Source organism: Euwallacea fornicatus, chromosome 15 (genome assembly GCF_040115645.1).
Source record: "Euwallacea fornicatus isolate EFF26 chromosome 15, ASM4011564v1, whole genome shotgun sequence".
Taxonomy (NCBI): domain Eukaryota; kingdom Metazoa; phylum Arthropoda; class Insecta; order Coleoptera; family Curculionidae; genus Euwallacea; species Euwallacea fornicatus.
Genome location: NC_089555.1, coordinates 3,037,950 through 3,053,019, shown reverse-complemented (window position 1 = coordinate 3,053,019; position 15,070 = coordinate 3,037,950). Strand labels below are relative to the sequence as shown.

Here is a 15,070-nt window from a genome sequence, read left to right as displayed (position 1 = left end):
ATGTTCAGTTTATGGAAGTCTATCAACCAAGTAAACGCAACCAAATGAAGTTGCATGCCTAGTTTGATTAAATATGTTGTGTAAATTTGTTCTGTATATTTAAGACGGATTGTTTTCATATTTGTCTTTTGTTCTATCCGGGATTCAGGAGTAACGCACAAGTGGGGATAGAATTGCACATTATTCTCGGTTGAAAATTTATTTGCCTTATGAAATTCTCCATTTTTTGATATTTTGAATTTTTTTCATTACAGGCTGTTGGAATTTGGGATCATATTTGTTCATAAAATTAGTAGGATAATCGTTTTCACATAAAATATGTTTTATGTATGTCTTTTCGACATTGAAATTTTTGCGCGTTGCATATTAATTTTTCCCGATCATGCCCCGACATTTTTCAATCACGTTTTTAACATTACTCCCAAATAAAATTTAAAAAATGCTGATTTTTGCATAACTACGTGGAATAACACGTTTTCAATTCATCAATTTATTGCCTATGCCAATGCCCTGAACTCGAGCCACTGTACTTTTCTTGTTGAATTCGGCCATCGCAGCTCGGTCGTCATGTATACTTTTTTCCAGAAATGTTTGATCGCTTTGGTACAACAGGCACAAACGTAAATTTCAGTTGGAACCAGCCTTGATGACGTCTCAGAGTCATCTCCAGCAAATATGCCAAAATAATCCCTTTCGTTTAGAGATGATACATAAAACCGAATTTATTAGCGAAATATGACGGTGTAGGCATGGGAACATAATACATCAGTTTAAGGAAATTTAATTATCTTTCAGCGCATTTGCTAATATACAGAGTGGTCTACTACAAAAAGACAAAATAAGTTTAGTTGAAACATCTGTTCCAAGCTGGCAGCTATACAGATATCACCAGTTTAAGTCGAAATATAAAAATTGCGTCAGTGGGAGAAGGACCGCATACCACTTAACATGCCGCCGACAAAGATCAACAACGAAGTGGGTGGAGTTAGCCCGGATGGCGTCTCCACTTCAATGTTTAGATTAGTATCGATTTTGCTGCCTTCGGCGTGATGGAAATTTTTGAACATATTAGAGCGCATAGCAGCAGTGTAAATAAATAAAAAAAAAAAAAATGAGAACACAATATCTCTGCTCGTTAAAATCGAAATTCTTTACCTGCTTTACCTGCACTGGTCAATTTATTTACTTTCCGACGTCATTCCGTTTCGTCTCGAGACAACAGCCAGTGTTGGCGGCTCAATTTTGGACCAACCAAAAGATCATAAACGAATATCCACGAGTTTAGATCATCATATCCATTAATAACGTAATAAAATTAGAGTATAATGAGGGAGAGTACAATAATTTATAAGTAAATAAAAATTCGATTCTAATTTAATCCATCGCCAGAACTTACATCAGTAAAAATTCTGAAACGGAGAAAAATCTGGCAAAACACTGAACTGACTCCGCCCACTTCATCAGCTAGTCTTTGACCCAGTTCGTTGGTCTTTGTCGGAGGCATATTAAGCCTTATGCAGACCTTCTCCCGCTCGTGCAACTCCTATGTTCCGATTTGAACTGGCGATACCTGTCTACATACATACACAGGGTGGCTCACCGAAAATTCTTGGCTGAAGTTTTCTATTTTATGATGTAGAAAACACAAAAATGCTCGGACTCATCAACTTTAATGTCAAGGGAGTCATATTTCTTTGGTATAATGATTTTCCCAGATTTAACCTTTAAACGGAATGACTTTCTTCATAAAAACTTTAAATAAAAAGGAGTATCATCTTATACATCATTTTCAAGGGCGTTCAATAACCTTATTTTAAAGCCACCATATTTTTTAATTTTGGATGATCCTTATTTACATGCATTTTGATCAAGAAATTAAGGTTTAAAAGCGATATTATCGATTTAACTTTCCAATTATTTCAACTAACTAAATGATAAATGCGACCACCACTCAGCTCCATACAGTAGTAGAGGCATTGTTCAAAGCGCTCTCTGACATTATTGAGCATTTCCAAAGTTACAAGGTCATACTCGTGTACAATGCATTGCCGTAAGTCTTCAAAAAATTCAGGTTGTGTCGCATAAATTTTTAACTTAAAACTGCTCCATAAAAAAAGTCCAGCGGAAACAAATCTGGGGAACGTGAAGGCCATCCAATAGGCTCTCTTCGCCCCATCCATGCTTTGGGAAATGTTTCGTCTAAAAACTGCCTCACGGGGGACGGGTGGGGCGGATGAACCGCATCGTGTTGAAAAATGATGCGTTCGGCACAGTAATAGTTATTTTGCTCAATTATTTACATTAGTGCCAGTTCAATGACATTTTATAATAAATTCAAATATATTTCTCCGTTCATATTTCCAAGTAAAAGGAATGGGCCAACGATATGATCTCCACAACTTCCTAGTCAAATATTTAGTTTTCCTAGATGTTGGATATAAACTTTACGAAAAAGTCCTGAATTGTTGGATGATCAACAACGGCAGTTGCACCAGATAACTTCACTATTTAGGAAACGGGAACACTCATCAGAAAAACAAGTGTTATTTAGTTAAGATATTCTTGATTATTAATAATTCATTAACTAACGATATTACAAAATTCCGAATGGCGATCATTACCATCTTGTTTTAGTTCCTGGACTAAGTTAATTTTAGAAGGATGAAGTTTATATGACGTTAATACAACCGGACATCTAATAATGTTTTAGTGCTTAGAATAGGTTCCATCAAGATGTGTCCCAAAACAACTAATTGAACTATTTCTGTCCCATTGGATTTTGAACAACTTTTTTTTTCACAGATCCAGTTTCTCGAAATTTTATGATCAGACTGCGCATGAAAATGTGAGACACGAGTTTATCAGAATGTTGTTCATTGGATAAATTTGCAACGCCTTGGCACGATCATTAATTCGGAAAAAGAATGGAATATTTCAACTTTTTCATGGATAGTATGAACAATTTTAAAACGAAACCATAGTATTTCCAGAAATATATAAAACACTGGACTAGTTGACGTTCTAAAATTTAAGGTAGAAATAATGGTTTGATACGCATTTTTCGACTTATTTACTAAAAACATTCCATATCATATCACATTGTTGAGACAACATCACTTTCAATTTCTCAAGAACTGATCATCCGACATGAAAAAATAAGGTGGTTTCAAGACGGCAAATGAACGCCCCTTAAAATAATGTATAACATGATGCCACTTTACATTTAAAATTTTTAGGGTGAGAGTCACCCCCGCTTAGAAATGAAACGTGGAAAAATGATTATATCAAAGGAATATGATCTTGAATTTAGAGTTAACAAGTGCGGAGCGTTTTCGTACTTTCCACATCATAAGACAGAAAACGTTGGTAGAAAGTTTTCGGTGAGCCACTCTGTGTATGTGACGAATGCTGGGATCGTTGTCTTGTTAAAAGTTAAATTGATTTCCCAATTCAAGTGTCTCAGCACTAGCTGTTGAATTTGTAACTAGGATATCTTTATAACTGAATTTATCCAGGTTTCCTTTGCGAAATGTTAGTATATTAGTATATAGCCATACACCCCCAGCAACATGATATTTCCACCGCGTAGCGTTGGTTTTAAAACCCATCCTTTCCCTGGATTTTCTCTTGGCACCACCATTAGATTCAAATGGGTTATACTTGCTCTCATTAAAGAAAATGACTTGCTTCCAGTATTGCATCAGCTTGTTTAAAAATTCAAGGGCGCGTGCAACACATCTCTTCCTAGCTACTTTATTTATCCAGAGCTTTTTTGCTAGCCTTCGGCCATGGAGCCCCAATCTTCTGATGTTCCGGATAATTTTTTTTGTCCAGTGGTCTGTTCCAATTGCAAAACGCGATAGGAGATACTGACATCAAGTTTTTCTTAATCTCCCTTAAAATGAAACTCTCATTTCGTTGTGTTAGTCTTAGTGACCTTTCCGAGCATCTTAAATTAGTATCGGACCCTGCTAATTTCTACTTGTGATGATAGCAGGAAAACCCATTCCTTATATTATAGTTTCGCAATAGACCGATGTTTTCCCATCCTGATGACGTTTGATTATCAATTCTTTCAGATCTTTACTACTTGTTTTTACTTAGTGGTCCCATAACTATCACTTTTTACTTTTAAATTGAACAACGAAATGTTTATTGTGTACGAATGAAATTCGTTATTATTTGAAAAAAAATCATATTCACTAAGCAACGTACACTGGCCCATAATAGTCTTGGTACCCTTATATCAAACCTATATTATTGCCTATTTCTTTTTAACAACTAGTATAATTTTTATTTACACTTTACATATTAATTCATACACTTCTACTACATTAAATAATATAACTAATTAAAGATATAATTATCGTCATGTTAAGAAAAACATACATTTTCGTCCGGCGGGCAAAATACAACCTCACAAAAGTCTTGGTACCTATAACAGAATAAAGTTATATTTATGGTACATATAATTATTAGTACCCTGTTGGGTACTCCTTTAATTTTATAACTTGTAATAACCTATTTGGCACTGAATGAACAAGTTTTTTTGTTACATCAGCGGTTATCTTAGGCCATTCCTCCAAAATAATCCGTTTTAGACATTCTTTATTTTGAATATGGTGCTGACGAATTTTAGACTCTAAAACACTCCTTAAATGTTCAATCGGGTTTAAGTCTGGACTCTTAGGAGGTTTTCCAACAAATGAGGGGTATTATATATGAGCCGTTGACGTACATTGTAGGCCTTATGTTTGGGGTCGTTGTCTTGCTGGAAGTAAACATCCTCAGCAAGCTCTAACTTTTGGGCATTTTGCTTTAAATTTGTCTTTAAAATGTTGAGATACACTTTATGATCCATGATTTCCTCTATTATATAAATATTACCCACACCAGATGCTGACATACAGCCCCAAACCATGATACCGCCACTTCCATATTTCACGGTTTTAATAGTGTTGCTTGGACTCAATGCCGTATTTGACTTTCGCCACACTTTTATACATCCATCACATCCAAATCGACTTTCGTCTGACCAAATCACTTTATCCCAGAAGTCAGGAGAAGAATTTTTGTACTCCTGAGCAAATTTCAATCTCTTCAACCTATTCTGCTTACTATAATAACATATGGCCTCTTGCCATATGTTAGTACAACTTTTAAAGCCACCTCGATGTAATACTCGACGAATTGTGTCTTCATGCACTATCTTTCCATATTGTTGCTGCAACTCAGCAGCAATTTTTGGAGCACTTTGTTTGGGATTTTTTTTGACTTCCATGAGTATCCATCTTTCCTCTCGTTGCGTTAACTTCCGTGGGCGGTCCGTTCGAACTTGATTTTGAATTCTTCCTTCAGTATTATGTCGATTAACAACTTTTTGAATTGTGGATTTACTTCTTTTCAAAATATTTCCAATTTCAGTATGGGATTTTCCTTCTTTATGCAAATTTATTGCAATTTTGCGTTCACTAATATTCAATTCTGTTCGTGCCATTTTAAAGTTAACAGAAGTAAACTTAAACTGATGACGAATTTGATTTCAATATACTACGTACATATTTAGACCTACCTTGGCTGTTCTTTATTTTTTTTTGCAATATCATCAAAAATAAAAATAAAAATAAACATACTTTTACGAGTACCAAGACTTTTGCGAGGTTGTATTTTGCCCGCTGAACGAAAATGTATTTTTTTCTTAACATGCCGATAATTATATCTTTAATTAGTTATATTATTTAATGTAGCAGAAGTGTTTGAATTAATATGTAAAGTGTAAAAAAAAGTATACTAGTTGTTAAAAAGAAATAGGCAATAATATACGTTTGATAGAAGGGTACCAAGACTATTGCGGGCCAGTGTATATAAGTGCTTTTTCGATCCACTGTATAATCCCGTCTACACTGCTCCACAAAAATTAACAAAAATTGGCAAATTTTGAGATTATAACATTTTAAAAGTTACCCATTAGCGTTTATCAAATTTTCATATAGCGTGTCAGTTCGAAAACGAATCATCCTCGACATTTCGATCTTCATAGCAAATGTGTTAATATGCAGAAACACGTCGATTTTATTTTCAAGGACATTCTTTAATTTATTATAGTTTTCTATTAAATTACGTGCACCCTCCAGCGAGGGTAAAAATAATCACTAAAGTTTTAAATGGAAAGGGAGTGGAGTAATACTTAATTGGAAAGGTATTTTAATTATATTTCCAAATGTGCCTGTGTCTTTTTCCATTGAGAGTTTTTCGAAAACCGTGTCCAAACCGTCAACAACCTTAGGCATTAACCGTATTGTAGAAAATTTGCTTATTAACGTTTTAAGTGTTCAAAATCCTGTTTATTATTTTCGAAATAGTAACAGAGTCTGTTTTCAAAATCCACTCTAACGTTCCGAAAACTTCTACTTGAATTTCCTTACACGGAGCTGTAATTCTTCTCTTCGATCCTTCCGAATCTTGAAAATGTTGTTCGTGAACAACAGAGTTAAGGTGCCGCCCGAGAAAAAAAATACAGAGGTGCTAAGTCCGGCCATCGCCGTGCCCACTTAGTTATTTTCGACCAACTCATTGGCCAGAAAATCTATCATCTATCATATATACTGAGTTTTATAACTAACAGATGATTATTTCAGTATTCATTTGTATTTGTAAGTGCATTTATTTAAATATTCTACTTATCCGAAAAAACAGTAAGAATAAGATTGCTCGATATAAAAAATGTGATGATATTCCTGAATTTTCTGTTCAATTAATATTTATTATTGTAAACTTTACCTCGCCAGTTAAAACCTGGTAGTGGCGTTTTGTAAAAAGATCTTCATTTCCAACAAGATGGAGCTCCACGACACTACTTTTTTCCTGTTAGACAGTAGTTAAACAGTAAGTAGACACGATAAATTTCCTGGCAAATGGATTGGTCGAAGAAGACTAATTGAGCGGCCACCGCGATCGCCCAATTTAACACCTCTGGATCTTTTTCTCTGAGAGCATGTCAAATCTGTTATTTGCCCAGCTTCAATATTTCTAAGTATCGAAGAGAAGAACTGCAGCTGCGTGTCTGGAAATTTAACTAAAAGTTTTTGTGAATTTTAAAATGGAGTTCGAAAACAGACTTTGTTGCTATGTAGAAAGTAATGGTAACTATTTTGAACACTTAAAACATTAATTAAGAATTTTTCTACAATACAGTTGATACCTACGCGTATTGACGGTTTGAACATGATTTTTCGAACATCTGACTCAAAAACAACAGGTACATCTAGAAAGATAATCCAACGAACTTTCAAATGAGATATAATTCACCCCCCCCCCCTTCTATTTAAGGTTTTAGTAGTTGTTTCCATCCCTGCTAAAGGGGTACGCAATTTGGTAGAGAACTATTTTAAAAAGCTATAAAATAAAATCGTGTTTTTGCATATTTACGTATTTTCTATAAGGACCGAAATACGGAGGGTTGTTCGTTTTCAAATTGATACGCTACATATACGGATTTGAATGTTTACTATCTTACCTGAGTGGTTCTTTGTTCCTCGTTTGATCATTATTTCAGGTTCGAACGTGTTCTTATCGTTTGTGATTTGTAAGAATTTTAGGTCGATGCTTATTTTGGGTTTATGCTATCTATGCTGACTTAAGCTTAATACTTTGTTTTATAATAATAATGCCTAGACGTAACCTTACTGCGGCTGGAGCCAATGGGGCTGTTGGTATAATCGAAGCAGGACGTCTTCAGAGAGAAATCGCCAATAACTTTTAGGTTAATGAAAGCGTAGTTTCACGGTTTCTGCGACGACATGGAGAAACTGAAAATAAAGGGCGTTACAATAAAAACGCAGGAATTGAATTTTAAATAAAACACGGTTTTTTGGGGCAAATTACTAAAATCTTTATTGATTTAGAGTATCGACATTTGAAAATTAAATGCGAAATAACACACCCGACAAACAGCCGCCGCGGCTTTGGCGGCAAAAACGCACTATTTCGACGAAATTTTGAAAGACTTTTTGGTACCAAATGTGGCGGTACCTGATACAGAGTTCAATTGCGGCCGTTCACGCTGGGTTGGTCTTAGATTTATTGGCCTAAACATGAGATTTCGGAAAGCCCCAAAGAAAAAAGTCAAAAGGTATTAGGTCACATGAGCGCAGAGGCCAATTCTTATCAGTATGACGCGAGATAACCTGACTAGAAAAATTCTCGTGTAAGATCGTCAGCGTTTGAAGGAACGTATGACCAGTGACACCGTCGTGCTTACACTACATGTCCCCAAGCGCAATATCTTGCAATTAACGCTCAAACCATTGGCTTACCACATCTCTATGCCGTTCTCTATTCATCGTTATAGCGCTCGTTTTCAAAGAATCACGGTCATTGATTCCCCCAGACCAAAATGCAAACCAAACAGTGACATAATTGGAATGTATGTATATGTTTTTCATGAATCATTCCTTTGATTTTCTGAGCCCCACAATGAACCTCGCACTAAAGATTATTTTATCCAGAAAATCGTCATTCATTTCTTGTAATGATCTAACAGGTGAACTCTCTTCGCTGTGCATAGTCTTGTAGGCAAAAGTTGTTGAGCCAGTTGGATTTTGTAGCGTGGCCATTGAAATGATGAATTCTTGTTCACATTGACGAAGAGAAGTACCTGGATTCTCGCCCACGCTCACTGTAGTGATGTTTTCTTCTGAACGACCGCTACGAAGTCGTTATGTATCTCTCACATCAATAACTGAACCGACGTTTTCACATTTATCGATTACTACAGCCAGAATGGCACGTAATTCAAATCTTGCGTTCTTGTTGTAACTCCCTTTGTGACCGAAAGATCGAGAATAGGAAAGCCCATAAATACCACCCATGCACAAGAGCCATTTCTGTTGGTGTCTATCCAGAATGAAACCTTTACCTACCTGTCGAATCATGCAACAGCGACTGCTAAATGATTCTGGTGTTGCAATCTAAGATGAAACAGTTTGTCGAATGCTCAGAAAAATTAACTTGCGGTTACCACGACTTTTGAGGCGGGTCCCATTGATACACCCTCATATGCAACTTCAACTGGAATGGACTAATGAGTACGTAAATTGGAGTAATAAATAGAAGTACGTATTGTTCACGGGCAGACCAAACATGGACGATTTTCGGTTAGTCAAGGTATTCGAGTTAGTTCAGGTTCAGGTCAGATCTCTTCCTCTGATGCCTAGAAATCGTAGATCAGTCCGGGAAGTCCATCCGCTCAGAGATTGCACAGTTACTGTCTGAGGAGGCATTCGTTTCAATGGACATACAGGATGGTCAGTGTTTGATGGGAACATGAATAGTTATTCCTTTACTTCATGCTGCTATTGGACCAAATTTCTTATTTTTGAACAGTAATGCGCGACCTCATCGTTCGAGAATTGTCCATGATGCTTTGGAACCCCATAATATTGCGCAATTGGCCTTGCCGCCTCTATCTGCAGGTCTGAATCCAATTGACCATGCTTGAAACCAGCTACAAAGAACCTTGAAATATCAGCCGCCGTCTTCCCATAGAGTCCAAGAACTCAGACAACTTGTTTTGCAACTGTGGAGAAAAATTGGAAACGACCTGATCGACGGTATGCCAAGGCGCGGTAAAGGAGTGATTTAAGTTCAAAGAAACCATGCCCCCCATTGAACTTTCTCTTTTATATTTGTTCAGTAAACTGAATTTTTGACAAAAAACACAACAGATAACAACTGACCCAAGACTGAACAAGTCGTCAAATTATATACTAGAAAAACACTCAGATAAGATAGTAAACATTCAAATCCGCACGTACTGAGTGATTCATTGGGAATAGGACTTGGCAAAGTCCAAGATGGGGACTCCTAGAAAGCGCAAGTTTAAACTCATCGCCTTGGTTATATATTTAGTAGTATTTTTTATGAGTGCAACTAAAGTCAAATTCTATTAAATATAATGAAAGTGCGTCTAATTTTACTCAAAAGACATATTTTCATGTAATTTCAATATCTCTCTTCGTTTACAAGAGTTTCAGTCACAAGCTAATTCGTGTCATACCATTTCAAATGCTCAAAAACGGCAGAGGCTGTGGTGCACTCGCATGGCAGCGCATTACTTAGCTATTATTACTTTAGTAATAAGACTATTTTCTCGTTCGTTGCTCTTTTTGAGTAAAAACTTGTAATTTAAAATTAAAAATTCCAAGGCATAACGACTTTTTCTTTAATGTCATGCGCGACGTTATTTGTGTTTTCGCTCAAATGAGATTTGTAACAAAATTTATTTTTTACTTTTAATGGCTTTTCATTTTTTTAATGCTTAAAAAATTAATTTTTTAATTAATTAAAGATTTCAAATTGTACGACAAAAATTAGCTCATGGGTAAAAATCGCGTAAACGAAAAGAGATATCGGGATTAACCTTCAGTACCTAACGCTACTTAAAAACCTTGCTGTTATTTTCAATCATTGTTCTGTAATTTGAGCGTTTTTCTACAGCTTTTGCAGTGCTTGCAGGGAACGTATATGATTGAGATTGGTGCGCATGCGTGAAATCATATTTCCCTATATCATTAATATTGGCTCAAAAGTGGTATTGTGTGCATTGTATCATGGCTGCGAAATTTATGTTAGTTTAGGTAGTTAAGAGTTTTAAACAGAATATACGTTGCAAAACTATTCTAGAAAAAAAAATCAATAATTTCGTCTATCGCAAAAATTGGACAAAAATCAAGGATGACTTTACATCAATAGTGCTATCAAAAAAATTGTTCAAATAAAATATATTTATTTTTTGAAAGTCTATAAGAATCTGAAAAAAAAGTTGCCCTTGAAGTGACCTTAAAATGACGTTTTGGCTAAAAATCACTATCTTCATAACATGTCCCGCTCTTTACCGGACAACTTTTACTTGAAACTTTTTTACAAATAACTTGTCGTTTTTCAGTAATCTTCAATCACAGTTTTAAATGGAACTCCCTGTATATGAAAAATGTTCATAATGTTCCGCAAAATCGATATATGATATAATATACAGGGTGTTCTCCTTTAAAATAACCGAATTCACAATAATTTCCGATATAATTGGAAGTGATATATATTCATGGGAATATTTTTAAACGGTAGATTATCTCCACTTTAGTGTGATGGCCAAATTTCCCTTGTCGTTTTTGAGCATTTGAAATGGTACGACGCGAATTAGTGTATGGCTGAAGCTTTTGTAAATGAAGAGAGATATTGGAATTAGATGAAAATAACTATTTGGAGTAAAAATAGATACTCTTTGATTATATTGACTAGAATTTGACCTTAATTGCACTCATAAAGAAGTATGGCCAAGTATACCGGAACGCTGAGTTGTAACTAACGCCCTCTAGGAGCGGCGTAAATATTAGATGAAAATTCTTCCTTGACTTCTTATAAAACTCAAGTAGACCCATTTTGATGTTGATGCAATGAAAACGCAAAAAGCCATTAAGAAATTTTTAAATAGAGATTCAACTTTTAATGCCCTGAAGATCTGAAACACGCAACATTGGCGTGACGTATATTGGGTCAAATCGTAATATTTTGGCGTCCGATATCTCGTGTTTTGCCTGTTCCACTCCCAATGAATCACCCTGTAGGAAAATTTGATTGAAAAAACAATTTCAAAAGTCCTGAACCTCCTTAACTTTTGTGGAGCAGCTTATTGTACGTCAATGGTGAGTGTTATTCTCAGTTAGTTTTAACTGAGAATAACAAGAACGAGAATAAATGAGTGTGCAATTTACCAATTTTTGTGTGCGGGGCCTGATTTACAAATAGAACAAAAGATAAAAAGCAATCTGTCGCAGAACAATGTTGGATAACACATTTGTTTTACAACATCGTCATAACCCTCAATTTGTTACACGCGCGCCTGACCTGGGTTCGAGCCACTGTACTGTTTGCAATTGTTTTCGCCTTCCATGGCCACCTTCGGCAAAAATGCCAAAATAATCCCATACGCAGCGGCGATACACAAAAGTCTGTTTTTGTTTCATTTTAAAAGGTTTTGTTGGAACTCCTGTGATAAGATCTGAGCTGTTTTTTCTATAGCTGGAATCAAGTCAAGCTTAGGAACTTATTTGGGGATGACAGAGCAATTTGAGCCTTTAGAAAGAACAGTTTCAGTCTCGGAGATGTTTTTGCCAGACAGATTTATTACTCTTTTTGTAGCTCCATTGCTACGATTATTATTCAATGTTTGAAACGCATTGTCTGTTTCTTCTTCAACTAAATTGCAAGATTTATTTAAGTTGCTGCCTTAAATACCGTCCCGCATCCGATTGAACTCGGTCGCACGCATTGTGAATAACTTTTAATAAAGTTGAGGTCACCTTTGGAACCCTCTGGAACCTCAGAACGTCTCCGAACGTCCATTCCTCCTCTGACTATTTAGATATCCGATGATAAAGTGGCCGGATCTGTCCCGATTGTGCCGATGTTGCTTGTGTTGCTCATAATGCAAAATCCCCTGGAAAAGGTCTTAATTCTTTCCTTTTGTAGGCCTGATAATGGAAACGGTCCTGATCCCCTCTTAGATGAGGCCTATTCAAACGCCCAGAAAGCCGGAGAATTCGGGGCTGATTGCAATAGTTTGTATTCAGGATGTAATCTAGGCAAAAGCTTTTTCGACTTGTCTTCGATTTACACAGTTTAATGCGAACACAGCAATAAAACATATTCTCGACTGGACACCTTTTCATTGATTAGTAGTAAAGCAGTACATCAAGCTGAAAAGTGGGGATTTGTTGCACCAAATGGAAATGTCTGTATAATTAATTAATATCCCTAGATTATTCTCCATTCGGAGGACGTATAAACAACCGACAGCCTCATATATGAGCGTTTGCATTTTAAATTAAGAATAAAATGGAGAAGCTCCCTGCGGTGCACATCTCTAAGTAATTTCTACATTTGAAATGTCCAAATTCGAAGTGGACCATTGGCTGAAACATTCAGAATTCTTGGGCAACACGTGGAACATTTAAAAAAAAAGTTCCAAATGCCTCTTTTCCGTGCTCCAAGTGACCCAACGGAGGACTCCCAGATCGATACTCTTACGTAATATCATCATATCAGGCGATACATATCGGTGGCATTATGCAAAACTGGTAACGTGCTGCTTGTCTTTGTACTTTGCATATTAAAGTAGTCCATGGTCTGTTGGAATATGGAGGTCTCCATTCAAAATGTATTAGTCCGAAGTCAACGTTGGCGGAGTTGATGCTTTGATAAATATTGCATAGACCCGAAATTATCCAGGACAAACCGGGTTTTGCTAATCAAGGCGAAAAGATTTACTTGGTTTTAAAGGAAGCCATTTACCATTTAAATCAGCCATAAATTACCGGCAATGACAGTCCTCTATTGCCGCTTTATTGCAACATTATGCAACGCCATTAGGAAGTAAACGGCAAACGAACCGGGGCTTCCTTGCAGGCTACATCATCATTTTAATCGAAACGCGTTTTCGAACTTCTAGGTACATTTGGGTGGGTATAGTGCTGAGAAAAATCTTTATGGATGAAAACGATATTGGGTTATTACCAACGCCTTGGGAGCGTCCCGACGCCGCCCGGGACACCCCGGCCGTTCGCGCTAATTTAATTCGTTCAGTATTCAATTCGACTGAAAAATGTTAGAGTTACCTGCCTATCAGGGAGTCAAAATGCATTAACCGTTATTCCGTAATTTAGAAATGAACAGCCACACCATTCCAGAATTTGCAAACATTTAATTGAGGCTTTCATCTAGTGTTCCAATGTTTACCACATCATGTGGCAAAAATGGATGAACTTTAATTCCAACTGGTATGAATTGTAACTAAATGAATAGGTAATTTAAAAATTCAACGTTTTTCATCGGAAGCTGCAAAGCAATTTTTAAATCCTCATTTGCAAATCTGCGAATTTCGTTCCGATAGAAAAAAACACTACGCCTGTTTTAATGTTTCTGTTCGAGTTTAATTGGGTTTTACGTTATCGATAATAACGGCTCCTGAAAGGCTAAAAACTGCGTTTCGCAGTAAATTAGAGAAATTTCATATTAAACATTATTTTCCGATTTGTTAATGGGCATTAAGGTAATTAAACCCCATTTTTGCTTCAGCGGCACGATTTCTTTTTTTTTTTTTCTCTCCTCGGACCGAATATACACTGAAGTTAATTTAGAGGCGGTAAAAGGAACCGATAAATTGCCGAAACTGGTTATGATAAATGAGGGGAGAACAAAAATCGCAAATAAATCACAAAGTTTCAACGCCCCCTCGACCCAACCGAAATCTCCGGGAATTGGGAAAAACTCATGGGCGTTAATAAACTTATCGGTTCCTTTGATGCCGATATTTATATTCAGGGGAGAGTGTGAGTTTTTTCTGTTTATTGGATCCGACTCCACGGTAACAATAAGCTTTACAAGCAAATCAATGGGCGAACTGTCCCTGGGCGCGTTTTCTTGTTCTTGGCCCTTGTTCGACATCGTCGAACTTCGCCATGTTATTAATGATGGGAATTTCGTGATGGCACACCTCAAAACCCAATCGCGAAATCATTAACTGCCATTGCGTGATGGAGGTCTGATGTCTAACAAAATTAACAGACTTTACGTTGCGGCATATTGTCTGTATGACTGATTGTATGTGTCCTAAGGGAAAATTGTGTGCAGAAAATCTCTCATGTAACCCATTTAAGCAACGTCAATCATAAATTCATGTGGAAATGTTGATGGATGAATGCGTGGATAGCTGCAGAAATATCAACTAAAAAGCGAGAGTGAAGGTGGAGTTTCGAACACAGCTAGATAAAACAACTGACTGTTGGGCTACAATGGTGGTAGAAAAATATCGTCGGCCACGTTCCGAAATGAGATCTGACGCGTTATTCCACCCAAAGGTAGAATTTTTCAAGTTGAACTCCCCCTACACTTCGCGTCTCTAATCCCCCGTCCCCTCCCTCTTTTACCTTCACCTTTTTAACAAATTGTTATTAAAAAAAAAAAAACAAAAATAGGTCAAAAAGCGCTATCTTTTGACTTTTATTTCTTTTTC

The 15,070-nt window shown here is 36.4% G+C and overlaps 1 protein-coding gene across 2 annotated transcripts in view; it reads left to right on the top strand.

The window, feature by feature from the left end:
* Positions 1-12,707, top strand: part of LOC136343739 (uncharacterized) — a 70,252-nt gene extending 57,545 nt beyond the window's left edge. For both annotated transcript variants that reach the window (XM_066290663.1, XM_066290664.1), the window contains exon 5: positions 12,529-12,707. In XM_066290663.1, the coding sequence (XP_066146760.1) occupies positions 12,529-12,682 (154 nt within the window). In that variant the 3' untranslated portion in view covers positions 12,683-12,707. The remainder of the gene's footprint in view (positions 1-12,528) is intronic.
* Positions 12,708-15,070: the final 2,363 nt, after the last annotated feature.